This window comes from Sesamum indicum, linkage group LG4, assembly GCF_026168435.1.
Source record: "Sesamum indicum cultivar Baizhima isolate 11 linkage group LG4, ASM2616843v1, whole genome shotgun sequence".
Taxonomy (NCBI): Eukaryota; Viridiplantae; Streptophyta; class Magnoliopsida; order Lamiales; family Pedaliaceae; genus Sesamum; species Sesamum indicum.
The window spans coordinates 6,737,001-6,751,513 of NC_142660.1; the positions used below are offsets into that span (position 1 = coordinate 6,737,001).

General features: G+C 35.0%; 1 protein-coding gene across 1 annotated transcript; it reads left to right on the plus strand.

Annotated features, from left to right (window-relative positions):
- The first annotated feature begins 735 nt into the window (after positions 1-735).
- On the plus strand, positions 736-6,937 carry MCM2 (minichromosome maintenance (MCM2/3/5) family protein). The gene is made up of 17 exons (XM_011077378.3): positions 736-1,129; positions 1,247-1,425; positions 2,148-2,326; positions 2,416-2,605; positions 2,756-2,975; positions 3,070-3,277; positions 3,354-3,488; positions 3,585-3,776; positions 3,857-4,029; positions 4,377-4,565; positions 4,639-4,755; positions 5,337-5,421; positions 5,519-5,671; positions 5,762-5,887; positions 5,985-6,167; positions 6,428-6,589; positions 6,713-6,937. Exons 1-17 carry the CDS (start codon positions 873-875, stop codon positions 6,827-6,829), a joined length of 2,865 nt encoding a protein of 954 aa, XP_011075680.2. The 5' UTR covers positions 736-872; the 3' UTR covers positions 6,830-6,937.
- The last annotated feature ends 7,576 nt before the right edge of the window (positions 6,938-14,513 follow it).

Sequence of the window (14,513 nt, forward strand, 5' to 3'; positions counted from 1 at the left end):
TTATTAACTATTTATTCTTTAGATAAAAATAAGTAATCACATATCAATTTTTAAAACATATATATATATATTTATGATAAAATATATTTTATTTTATTAAGCAAATATATTTATTTTTTTTAAAAAAAAAGTATATATGAGTTGTTGGCTATATTATAACTGTATATTAATTATACTCCACTCTTAATTTAAAATTTTCATTTATTAAAAAAATTAATTAAAAATAATTTGATAATAATTTAATGTGTAAAATATTAAAATATATTTAAAATAATATTATTATCAAAGCATGAGGTACACTTTGGTTCAACTAAGGGCATAAGCATTTTATATTTGTTAATTTAAAGGGATAAATGTTACATCAAAAATCGTTTAAAGGGGCAAAGTTTATTTTACTCTTTTTTATTTTAGGTTTTCTCAAAAAAATACAGAAATATTTTTTTGATAATATAAAATAAAATTAATAAATGACTTAACTTAATTTTATGTAAAAATTTGTCATCGTGCAATGCACGGTGCAAATACTGGTTTATTTAAAAATAAAAAATTACTTTTAAGAAGTTTTCTTTTAAAATAATTTTTCCTTATAACTAATTACTATGACAGATCGCTTTAAAGAGCCCAAAAAAATAGAGATGGGCTTTTATTTTCTTGTTGTAGGGCGTTTTCCTTTTGGGATGATAGGCCCAAATGCGAGCCTCATCTTTTTGGCGCCAAATGTTCCCGCCAAAAGAGTAACCGACTCCGCGATGGGGATAAGGGGTGGGGGAGAGATAGCGCCCTAAGTAGGGGTGCCTTAATTCTTCTCCCCGGCCCGGCGCAACTCTCTCTCTTACACACACAGTAACCGGAGGAAATTCTCTGCGGAGAAAATGGCGAGGGAAGACGATGAATCCAGATCAGGCGGCGACGCCGCTGCTGCAAATGGGAATCCGCCGTCTGTGCCGGACTCCCCGACGTCAGCCGGATTCAACACCGACCAGCTGCCGTTCAATACCAGCCAGAATTATACCGATGATGATGATGAAGCATCTGTTGATCCTGAAATTATCAGGGACGAGCCTGAGGAGGAGAATCTTAATGAAGAGGAGGAGGAAGGGGAGGACCTCTTCAACGACAATTTCATGAAGTCAGTCTTTAGTTGCTCTTTTTTTTTTTCTCTTCATGTTATCTTCTGCTAGATGTGCTCATGATTGTTTTGGAGGAATCGTCATTGGTTGATGGAATAATGATGCTCTCACTGTAGTGATTATCGGAGGTTGGGGCAGCAGGACCAGTACGAGTCATTGGGGATTGACGATTCCATGGAGGATGAGAGGGATCTGGACCAGATTATGGCCGACCGCAGAGCTGCAGAGATCGAACTTGAGGCCAGAGAAGCTCGTGTGTCGCAGCGGAAGCTTCCCCAGCTTCTTCACGACCAAGGTCCGCTCTTTTTTGGCTTTTCACCACTCTAGTCCTAAATTGTGCAACATATCTCTACTGTATTTATACTCTCTTTATCATTATGTTGCTTTTGCTGTTTCCATTTGTTAACAATGATACGAATTCTATTCTAAGTTTTGATTCTATTTTAGCGGAGGGGGATGATAAATTTTGCTGTCTGATACGGTTGTCTTAGTAATCACCTAAACAACTGGCATGTGTTCGGAAGCTAGAATGAAACTGTTAGAATTGGGTTCCCGCAATATTCATTTTGTAACTTGATGATTCTCAGAGACCATGAAACGGTGTTTATTAGTAGCCCTGAATGAAGTCATAGTTAATCCCAATATTGTATCATGCCATTCAGCAGCGAATCTATGGTGTAATCGATAAGGTTGACTTTTGCTTTTCCTTCACTCATGATCCTCTCCTGCCGACGTTGCTGCTAATTGATAGAATCAAGAAACCTGCTAGTAATTGTTAGCCTTACAATTATCACATCCTTGACCTCTTTTGTCCTTTAGCCAACCAATCTTTGATAGTAACTCATCTAGGGGGTTGCTGCTGGATTCCGTGCAATGTCCGTGTGTTGAAATGTGACTAGTATGCAAAAATGTTTTTGTAATTTATTTAAAATGCTAGTATATGTCATAAGGCCTCTGACTTAATCTCATTTGGATCTTGCTGATTGACAAACTGATATTGGAAATCTCTGATTGCAGACACTGATGATGACAACTACAGGCCATCAAAAAGGACAAGAGCTGACTTTAGGCCCCCAACCACTCCAAGAAGCATGGATGATACTGATGGAATGCGCAGTTCACCAGGTGGATCACAACAAGGGAACTCTAGGGATGACATCCCCATGACTGATCAGACAGATGATGACCCTTATGATGTATGGATGTCCAGAATGCTAAATATCTCTATTCATTGTTTCATTACACACATAAACACAATTTGATGGATTGGTGGCTGATATTGTAGGACGAGGAGAATGATGAAGGTGAGTTTGAGATGTACAGGGTTCAGGGAACCCTGAGAGAGTGGGTTACTAGAGATGAAGTGAGGCGCTTCATTGCCAAGAAATTCAAGGAGTTCCTACTCACATATGTGAATCCAAAGAGTGATCATGGAGACTTTGAATATCTGAGGCAGATCAATGAAATGGTCTCAGGTAAAACTTCCTCTATAACTTCAGACTTAAATGTAAGCCTCCATTAGTCTGTGAATCTTAGCAGGTTGCTGCAGAATGCTTGTCTTTGTCAGTGGAGACCCATATGGTATAAGTTTGTTCCTATATTAACTTGATTATTTATTTGTGCAGTCAACAAGTGCAGCCTTGAGATTGATTACAAACAGTTCATCTATATCCATCCAAACATAGCGATCTGGCTCGCTGATGCCCCTCAGTCTGTTCTTGAGGTTATGGAAGAAGTTGCCAACAAGATTGTTTTCGACTTGCATCCAAATTACAGGAAAATCCATCCAAAAATCTATGTACGCATCACCAACCTACCAGTGTATGATCAGATACGCAACATTAGGTAATACATCTGATTCCAAACAGTGATTGCTCAAAGGAAAAATGTTGGGGTTTTTGTATGATATCTAAATTTGCTTTCCATTTTTGGTATGCAGGCAGATACATTTGAACACTATGATCCGTATTGGTGGAGTTGTGACTCGACGTTCTGGAGTCTTTCCCCAATTGCAGCAAGTTAAATATGACTGTACCAAATGTGGATCAATTTTAGGGCCTTTTTTCCAGAATTCATATTCAGAGGTGAAGGTTGGTTCTTGTCCAGAGTGTCTATCAAAAGGACCATTCACTGTTAACATTGAACAGGTGATAATCTGATGCTCCTTATTTCTGTTAAATGCAACTAAAAGTTGCACTAATTTGATTTCTTTCTTTGCTATAGACAATATATAGGAACTACCAGAAACTAACTCTCCAAGAAAGCCCTGGAATTGTCCCTGCTGGTCGACTTCCAAGATACAAGGAAGTGATACTGTTGAATGATCTCATTGATTGTGCCCGTCCAGGAGAAGAGATTGTAAATCTCTTGCATTTTGAAACTTATCTTTTTACCTTAACTAAAGTTTGCCATCATGTATCTCGACTCATAACATGTTTCATTTCCAAAATCCAGGAGGTCACAGGCATATATACCAATAATTTTGATTTGTCTTTGAATACAAAGAATGGGTTTCCTGTCTTTGCCACCGTGATTGAAGCAAATTATGTCACCAAGAAACACGATCTCTTTTCAGCTTACAAGCTTACCCAAGAAGACAAAGAAGAAATTGAGAAATTGGCAAAAGACCCAAGAATCGGGGAACGGGTAGGTCCACTGTTGAGTTTGTGTTACATCCATCTAATTGATTTATCATTAACCATTAATTTTTCTTTCAAATATTCCAGATCATCAAGTCCATAGCCCCTTCAATCTATGATCATGAGGACATAAAGACTGCAATTGCTCTTGCTATGTTTGGTGGTCAAGAGAAAAATGTTGAAGGCAAACACCGTCTAAGAGGGGATATAAATGTACTCCTGCTCGGTGATCCTGGAACCGCCAAGTCCCAGTTCCTCAAGTAAGTTATCTGTTAGTGTGTTTGGTTTCAATGAAATGGGGGCGGCAGAATTCAAATCTCTAATAACAAATCCATCATATTCCTTTGCGTAATTTAATATTATTGTGGATCATAAATCCCTAAAAGACTTTGATGAGTTAGTTTTTTTCAATTATTATAAATTGTGGATTCTAAATCCTTAAATAACAACCAGTTTTGCTTGGTTCTTCAATTATTATAATGGACTGCAAATGCAACCAATATTAAAGCATTCGGAGTTCTCTCCTTCAAATCATTCCCTCAATTGTTAATCCTTCAAACCAAAGGCTACCTGAACAATATCCTAACTTGGTAAAACAAATCATTAGGTATGTTGAAAAGACTGGACAAAGGGCTGTTTACACTACTGGGAAAGGAGCTTCTGCAGTCGGACTCACTGCAGCAGTTCACAAGGATCCAGTCACACGGGAGTGGACTCTAGAAGGAGGAGCTCTTGTTTTGGCTGATAGAGGCATATGTCTTATTGATGAGTTTGATAAAATGAATGATCAGGACAGGTAACAATTGTATTAAGGAGGCATGTCTACTTCTTCCTACATCTTCCTTCTTCTGAAATTCTTTATTATTCAGGGTAAGTATTCATGAGGCAATGGAGCAGCAGAGTATTAGCATATCAAAAGCCGGGATAGTCACATCTCTCCAGGCTCGCTGTTCTGTAATTGCAGCGGCAAATCCTATTGGAGGAAGGTATAAACAAGTCAAATTAATACAACTCAGCTGATATGTTAGTTGGAAATGCAAAATCACTGCTGCTTGGGTTTTGATTTTTGCCAATAATTGTTAGTTTTCTAAATGGAGCATCACCTTTCCAGTGCTTAAAAAGATTGGAAGGTTATGCACCAGTTATCTACAAAATGATGCCTATGTTCTATTTCCAAGTTATAGTTATTTCCCCATATGATTAAGAAATTAGCTTGCAAATTACACAGGGCCCTAGAAAATCGTGTGAGGATGAGAATAAATTCTTCTTCTTCCCTGTATCTGGATTCCATCTGGATCTTGAAATCCCACTAGGAACTCTCAGGAAAGTTTTCTGTCAAATTTTTCAAAGAAACAGAAACAAATACTTCAGCACGGATAAGCGCTGGAGATTCCAATTTGCATGTATTTTCTTGCTGGTTCTATTTGGACTATCTTGAGAAAGTTGTTAGATTCAATCTTCTCAAAGGTTTGATGGTTTTAATGGGTTAGTTTACTTTTTTATTGTTTTCTATATTTCATCCGTTCAACGACCATTTGATATTTTTCCTGGTAATCTTCTCCTGCAGATATGATTCCTCAAAGACATTTGCTCAAAATGTGGAACTGACTGATCCAATCATCTCCCGGTTTGATATTCTCTGTGTTGTCAAGGTCTACTATTTCTTCGTTCTCATTTTATTTTGTATCAGTTACTTTCTTACAATCATTGTAAGCAGGTTTTTAATAGAGAAATGTATAATGCATGTAGGATGTGGTGGACCCAGTGACTGATGAGATGCTGGCACAATTTGTAGTTGATAGTCACTGCAAATCGCAGCCTAAAGGTGCCAATTTTGATGATCGGTCTATGGCCAATTCACAAGATGATGTCCAAGCTTCCACAAGACAAACCGATCCTGAGGTCTTAATCGCAATCTCTTGTTGCTATTACTATTTTCTCAAAATTTATGAGCTTGTCTTCTGGTTTTGATTAATAATTGTTTTTCTACAGATAATACCCCAAGAGTTGCTAAAGAAGTACCTCACCTATGCCAAGCTGAATGTATTTCCGAGGTTGCATGATGCAGATTTAGACAAGCTTACGCAAGTTTATGCTGAATTACGGAGAGAATCATCAGTGAGATTAAACTTAAATACATATTTAGTTTGTGCCTCATGCAACGAAACTGTCAACTGATTTATAATGGATGGTTTTCTTTTATTTGCTTTTGCAGCATGGACAGGGAGTTCCTATTGCCGTGAGACACATAGAATCAATGATACGGATGTCTGAAGCCCATGCCAGGATGCACCTTAGACAGCATGTCACTCAGGAGGATGTGGACATGGCTATTCGTGTTCTGTTGGATTCTTTCATCTCAACCCAAAAGTTCGGTGTGCAGAAAGCTTTGCAGAAGGTACTTTATCGACCTTGCAATCAATCACTCAATTGTTTCCTCCAAACTTTTCATTTCAGTTGTTCCTAGTTCTAGCACAACCGTGTCTTACTAATCCATGTAGCTCGCAACTGATGACTCCAATACAACAAAGAATGATAAGCATAAAAGATAGCATCTTAATGAATCTTTTGTCACGCAATTAGTAGCATGATTTATGTGTTGGGAGATGCCTCTCACTGTAGAAGATGAACTAAACATGATCTAAAAACTTGTTGCAGAGCTTCAAAAAGTATATGATATTCAAGAAGGACTTCAATGGAATTGTTTTGCATCTTCTCCGAAGACTTGTGAAGGATGCCTTGCACTTTGAAGAAATGGTGTCTGGTTCAACTGTAAATCTTTCTCACGTGGATGTAAAAGTGGAAGAACTGCAAAGCAAGGTAATCTGAGTTCAACTTTGTTATCTCAATTCCTTAACAATCTACTGTTTGTTTGGGCACTTGACGGTCCAGATGTTGATAAGGTAAAAAGCTGACTGAGTTTATACGTATATGTCCATGCAGGCACTTGATTACGGAATAAGTGATCTGAAAGCTTTCTTCAACAGCACAGAGTTTTCGAGCGCTCACTTTGAGTTGGACGAGGCACGAGGTATAATCAGACATCGTCTTTCACACTGATAACTAGTTAAGAGGATCTTACTACACAATGATGATGTTTGTATCATATTTACTTAAACGTACCGTGCTTTCTCAATTTATTGACATTTCATGATGAATATTGCAACACGTGTTGCGTTTCCACACACAGCAATGTCCTAACACCACTGTGGTCTTCTCTGATGTGTAGTTAAATTTCCAACTCAAATTAATTCAACTAACTCGCCTGTGTGTGCGCGCCCGCCCATGTTCTAGTTTTTATTTTGGGTAAATTACAACTTCTCATGAAATTTGTCATAATTATAAATATTTTTTCATTGTTTAAAAAATAAAAAATGCCATTGATGTTCGAAGAAATTATATAATCTTTGAATGGAAGTATGAATTGTTAATTTTGCTCTAACTGTATTTTTTATTCTTTTAAAAAAAAATTAAAAACTTATAAAAAAACCAAATAAGGTGGATGAATTTTTTTTTAAAATTATAAAAAAAGTATTCATTTAGTTAAAAAAAATTAAAAAATTAATAAAATTATAGTTTTTAATTTATAAGAACATTTTGGTCAATTCATTATAAAAATGGATGAAAACTTAACGAATTGAACTAATTTTTAGACGACCTTTAAAATTAAGAAAGTATTAGTAGTTTTTCAATCAATGAATGGGTATTTATAATAATGCGAAATTTCAAAAACGATTGCTGTAATTTATAACGTTAAAAATGAAATCGTTAAAGGATGTGATTTTTCATTTTCTGTAATAGACCATTGAAGGTAACAAGAGGTGTAAATGTATAATAATTTAAATATTTGCATGCTCAAGTTAAATAGAATTTCTACAACTAATTTAGTAGGAATATTAATGAAGTTTATTTATGATTAGGGTAAATTATATTTCACCATTCGAACTATGCTTGTCTTTGTCATCAAAATTTTATTTTGCGTCAACTTATCATTTTAATTTTGCAAAATTTGCACGTTACCATATACGATTGTCTTTTTGTTAATTTTTTATCGAAAAAACGTTACATGTTATGCATATGAGAAAAATAGAGCATCACATAACTCTTAAATATCATATTTGTGCTGCATGTAATGATTTTTTGACAAAAAGTTTGGTTGAAAAACAGTTATAAATAACAAAGTGCAAAATTTTGTAAAGTACAAAATTTTGCCAAAGTGTAAAAAGGCTCATAATTCGAATAATAAAATGTATTTAGTCCTCATTATTATTATTCTTTATGAATGATACATACTTTTGAAAGAAAATGATTTTGTGGGATTTAGTGATGACATTTGAGACTTCTCTTTCTTAACTAGGTATTTAGAATTTTAATTAAGTAATAATTAGAAACAAGGCAAAAAGACAATTTACACAAAAAGTTACATTAGAATAAATGATAATTCCATATTATTTTTTCCCATATACAAGAAATACAAAAGTTTCTGTAGGGTGTTTAAGAAACCCTTATGATATCTTATTTCACAATGAAGCATCCTATCAACTATTATAGAGGTTGGAGTACGAAACTCCTTAAATATTATAGGCCAATATTACAGATCTCAAATGATAATAACAGTAATTAAAAAGTAAATTGAATATCAATAGTTGTATGAAAATGACTCAATATAAGCCAGATCCAACCAAAAAGGAACACGGTCACTAGGTACCGCATCCACGAACACAAAACCGACCCACGGTTGCACCTTACCACTAACAATTTAAGATCACAAAGATCAACACGAAAAACACGGTCACCACTCACGTTCACATAGAACCTTTAAAGAGGGAGAGAAAAATAGATTTTGTTCGGTTTCTTGTGTTTATGGCCGAGAGACTGATCCCCTATTTATAGGGGTAAGGGATTGGTAGAAAAGGAAGGCAAGGATAGCTTTCCAAAAGCTATCATCTTGGCTTTGGAAAGACACTGCCATTAGCGGCGGTAGATTAAGACAAGAGGTGGGAGAAGAACAGAGTGAGGAAGCAGACAGCGGAATGAGAGAGAGAGGGTAGAAATAATGGGGTTAGGATTAGGGTTAGAATATATATAATTAGTCACCTAGGACGGGTCGGGTGGTGGGTCGGGTTTGGGTATAGGGCCTCCAAGTGGGTCGGTTCAATAGGTGGGTCTCCAAGTGGGCCTACCAATACTTGGGTCATTGGGCCATAAAATAATAACATACTCCATCTTGGACCAAAGACCCATTTTAAAAAAAATGGTAGGTCCAGAGTTAATTTAGATATGGCAAATCATCACTGCCAAAAATTCTCCTTGGGTGTACCTGCAAACTTTTGAAAGAATCCTTGACAGCATATATGTTAGTCGGGAAATAGGTTTAAAATTTTCAAACAAGTAATGAATTTTTCTATAGGCAAGCATTTAGTATCCATATCTGCTGGGTATTCTTCTGACTTGATTTTTTTCAACATTATGACTTCTTTTCCTACAATGTCCTGAGTGAAGTGGTATCTAACGTCAATGTGTTTCGTTCTATTGTGGAATAGAGGATTTTTACATAGTTGAATGGAGGATTGGCTGTCAGAAAACACTATGAGTTTGCTTTTAAGGAAACCTATTTCCTTTATTAAGCCATCTAATCAAATTGCCTCTTTAAAGGCTTCAGTGGTAGCAATATACTCAGCCTCAGTGCTAGATAATGCAATTATATGTTGAAGCTGGGATTTTCAACTTATGCATGAGCCACAGAATGTAAACATATAAAAAGTGGTGGATTTTCTACTGTCCCTATCATTAGCATAGTTAGAGTCTACATACCCAACGAGTCGTATGTTTTTAGAGAATTTAGAAAAAGTGATACCAATATTTTCAGAGCCACGTAGGTATCGAAGTAACCATTTCAATACTTCCCAATGAGAGGGACCGGGATTAGACATGTATCTATTAAGACAGCTAATATGTAATGTTAGATCTAGTGCACACCATGAGAAATATGATAGATCCAATAATATTTGAATATGGCATTTTTTTCATTTTTGCTTTTTCAATTTCAGTTTTGGGACTTTGATCTTTCCACAGTTGAAAATGAGCAGTTAGAGGCATAGAAGTGGGTTTGAAATTTTCCATAGTAAATCTTTTTAAAATGGACTGAATATATGATTTTTGATTTAAAAGTATTGTGGATTTTTCTCTATTTCTAGCAATGTTCATTCTAAGGATCCTTTTTAGCATCACCAAGATCTTTCATTTCAAGTAATTTATAAGTTGAAAACTAGGGTCTGACAATAAGCATATCATCAACATATAACACAAGAAAAATGAGAATATCATCCACATGCTTAAAGTAAAGAAAATGATCATAATGGCTTCTTTTAAATTTCAAAGAATGTATGAATAGATCGAATTTCTTATTCCACTGTCTAGGGGATTGTTTTAAATCATACAAAGACTTTTTTAATAAGTACACATAGTCATGTTTAAACTTATCGGTGAAACCAAATGGTTAAGTCATGTAGATGTTTTCATCTAAATCACCATGCAAGAAAGCAATTTTTACATCCATTTGTTTTAATTCCCAATTATGAGAGCAAGAATAATACGTACAGTAGTATACTTGACAATTGGAGAAAAAAATTCATTATAGTCAATTCCTTCTTTTTGGGTGAACCCTTTAGCTACGAGTCAAGCTTTATACTTTATGGGATTTTCTTGCTTAATTTTGAACATCCATTTGCAGTCAACTATTGAGGAGTTATTAGGTTTGGGAACTAGAACCAAGTTTTGTTATCTTTTAAAGATTTCATTTCCTCGTTCATGGCACTCAGTTTCATAGCTTCATCAATACTAGTGGGTTCAGAAAATTAGTGTTAAGGGCTGTGTGAAAATCTTTAAGTTTAGAGTGGATCTTAATTTGTCTTCTATTTTTATCCCTGTCTAGTTGGTAGTTTTCAAGAGGGTTCAAATTTTGTGTATTTTCAGTATTTTCTGTATTTTGTTCTTCTAAGTTATCATCTATCCCTTCCCTCTGTTGGTTATCCTCTAGAATTTCCTTCACCTTATTAAAGGTGGGTTCTTTTTGCCTGATTTGTGTTTATCTAGACACGGCATTTCGTTTTCATTAAAGGTAACATTCCTACTAATTAAGACTTTAAAATCAGGTTGACTACGAACCCAAAGTCTATAACCCTTTACCCCTTCAGGATAACCAATAAAAATACATTTTAAGGATCTAGGTTCTAATTTATCTAAATTTTGATGAACAAAAGCAGAACATCCAAACACACGTAGGGAGGATATATCAAGTTGTTTTCCAGACCGAATAGATTTAGGAGTTTTTTAGATAAGGGCACAGAAGGAGATATATTAATTAAATGAGCAGCAGTTAAAACAGCTTCACCCCAAAAAGATTTTGATAATCCAGAACTTATCAACAAGCATCTAACTTTTTCAAGTAGTGTTCGATTTGTTGTGAGATATGGCCCAAAGCTATCAGGCCCTCCTAGAAAGCCCACGGACCGACCCACCTGGAAGCCCACGACCCTACCCACGACCCGACCCACTTCATACCCACTTATAAGTTGCCCTAACCTATCTCTCTCTCTCTGATTCTGTCTTTCATTTCTTCTTGCGCCGCTGATTCTTTTTCTTCTCTTCGAAAATCCGCCTGATTTCTTTCCATCTTCTCACCAACAGAGATGGTGACTTTCCTTCACCAATACAATGGTGATAGGAAAGCCACCTTGGCTTACCTTCTAGGACTCTTCTCTAGTCCCTATTTAAAAGGGTATCTCCTCCCTTTGTGCGGTACCGGTGAAAAACAATGAAACACCTCCTTGTGTTATACTCTTTGTGAAACTACTGAGAAACAGTCTTTGTGACCGACGTGAGAAAATAAAACCGAGTGATTTGGAGTGTGGTCGTGATCTCTGGTTAAGTGGTGTTGCCGTGGGTCGGTGACGAGTGGGAACGGTATTCATAGTGACCGATTTTCCCTTTACTTGGTTCTGGCAGGTTTCTGAGCCGATTACTTTAAACTGTTTTCTGCTATTTTACCTTACTGATTGTTCATTCATTAATCTGTAATTTTGGCCTGTAACTATTAAGGAGTTTTGTACTCCAAAATCATTGTAATAGTTGTTAGGATTATTTCTGATATCCACTCTACACGATTCATGCGTTCAGCGGCACCGTTTTGTTGGGGGGGGGGGGGTATAGGGATTAGTTTTGTGTCTTTTAATTCCAAACTTCTCACATAAATCAGAAAAATTTTGATTGCAAAACTTAAGGCCATTGTCAGATTGAAGAGATTTCAATTTTTTGCCAGTTTGATTTTCTACCAAAATTTTCCACTTTTCAAATTTTTCAAAAACTTCATATTTATGTTTCATCAAGAAAACAAAAACTTTTCTAGAAAAATTATCAATAATAGACAGGAAACAACGATTTCCACCATGAGTGGTTACATTTGAGGGACCTCAAACATCAGCATATACGTAATCTAAGGTGCATATAGACATAGATGGGTTTGGGGAAGGTGAAACAGGAAAATATACTCTATGATGTTTACCCATCACGCAATCATCACAGAATTCTAATTTTTCAATTTTTTCATTCAAAATTCCTTCCTTTCTCAAGAATTCGAGCCCTTTTAGACTTATATGACCAAGTCTTTTATGCCACAATATTGTTTCAGACACAGATGCAACAATATTGTCATACATGACAATGCTCATATATAGATTACGTTTTCTTTTAGCCTTAAAGACAATTAATAAATCTTTCATAATTTTCATGAGACCCTTTCCCAACCTGCCCTGTAAACCCTCTTCTTCGAGAACAACACAAGAAATGAGATTATGACTTAAGTCAGGGACGTACTTGATGTTTCTTAAGGTTAACTTATAACCTTCTTTAAAACTCAGAAATGTCACCTAGACCTTTGATTTCACATATTTTTTCATTAGCCATTGAAACAAAACCAGAATGTTTATTTCTAAAATTCGTAAAAATTTCTTTGAAATGACTCATATAAAAAGTACAACCAGAGTCAATTAACCACTCATACTTGTTTAAAGAGTGAACAGAATTAACTTCACATACCACAAACACTTCACCATAGTTTTCATCAGACATATTATTAACTTTTTCTTTGTCTTCATAAAATCTATCCCTAGTTTCCCTTTTTGGTTTCCTACAATTTTTAATGTAGTGTCCTTTAATACCACAATTATAGCATCGTCTTTCTTTTGTTTTATCTTCCTTATACGAATTTTTCCTAGTTTTAGATTTGCTTCTACTACTACTCTTGCTTTTACTCCTACTTCTACTTCTACTGTTGTACCTAAAACCAATGATTCTGAATTTTGGTCTTCCCCTAACAAAATTAACTTCATGTTGGTTTTGACTAGGTTTATTGGCTTTTAAGTCCATCTCTTTACTTTTTAGACCGTTTACAATTGTTTCAAGGTTTACACTATCCCTACTATATTTAATAGCAGCTTTTACACCAGAGTATGTTTCAGAAATAGGATTAAGCAAAACAATAGGAGAATATTCATCTATGTTTTTATCACCAATGTGTTTATGTATTGAATTAACTTAGTGAAATCATCAAGATTTTCATCAATATTCTTAGACAATTCAAGTTTAGACAAAAAGAGTTTACTTGGTAAAGATGTTTCAATATATAAATCTTCTAGTTTTTTTCAAAGTTCTTTTGAAAAGTTTTGTCTTCCTACTTTTCTAAGAACAGTATCAGATAGGTTCAAAATAATTGAAAAATAGACATATACGTCATTTTCTAATTTCTTTTCTTCTGAAACATTTTCTGTATATTTCCCATTTATTGCTTTGAAAAGCTTTTGTTGAATAAGAATCTCTTTCATTTTTTGTTGCCATATTAAAAAATCACTTTTTTCATCAAAGGGTTGAAGGTTATATCCGGCCATTTAGAAAGAAAACTAGTGTTTTTCAAAAGAATATTTCTTGAAAAAAAAAATTCACTTAAGACGATTTCAAAAGTTATAATCACAGTCTTAATAAATTCAGAAAATATATAGCAACAAACTCAGAAAATTATCACGAAAGTGAATAACAATTTCAGGAAAAATTATTTGGACAGTAATTTCAGAAAAATATATCAACAGTTCACAGTAGAAATTATCTCAAAAGATCACGACATATCACAATAATAATTTTAAATAATTATTTCAAACAGATCTCAATAATTTTCAGAGAATGATCACAACGAATCACAGTAATAATTTCAGAAAAGTAATCACAACAGATCACAATAATAATAGCAGATAATGATTCTAGAAACAAGAAATCGAGGCTTACTAGCCTAAGTTCCGACCAGTTACCCGACGACCTCAAGGGTCTGGCCAGGTGGGATATTAGGGGAATTTACCGCGGTAAAACAGTAATAATAATACTAATCAAACAGAAATAATAACTCGACAATAATAGAAACAGAAAAAAAAAAGAATTGCAGAAATTAAAAGGAGGGATTTTCAGGGGTTACCACCACCAAGGCGAGACAAGGATCAGAGACAAGGTTTTGATACCACTAGAGGGTGTTTAAGAAACCCTTGTGGTATCTTCTTTCACAATGAAGCACCCTATCAATTATTACAAAGGTTGGAGTACGAAACTCCTTAAATATCACAAGCCAATATTACAGATCTCAACTGATAATAATAGTAATTAAAAAATAAATTGAATAACAACATTTGTATGAAAACGACTT

What these genes read in the sequence shown, in the direction of transcription:
- MCM2 (XM_011077378.3), top strand. Translation starts at nt 873, where the DNA reads ATGGCGAGGGAAGACGATGAATCCAGATCAGGCGGCGACGCCGCTGCT. An exon ending in TCACTGTTAACATTGAACAG is followed by an intron (nt 3,278 to 3,353) that starts GTGATAATCTGA and finishes TCTTTGCTATAG; the next exon opens with ACAATATATAGGAACTACCA. An exon ending in CCCGTCCAGGAGAAGAGATT is followed by an intron (nt 3,489 to 3,584) that starts GTAAATCTCTTG and finishes TCCAAAATCCAG; the next exon opens with GAGGTCACAGGCATATATAC.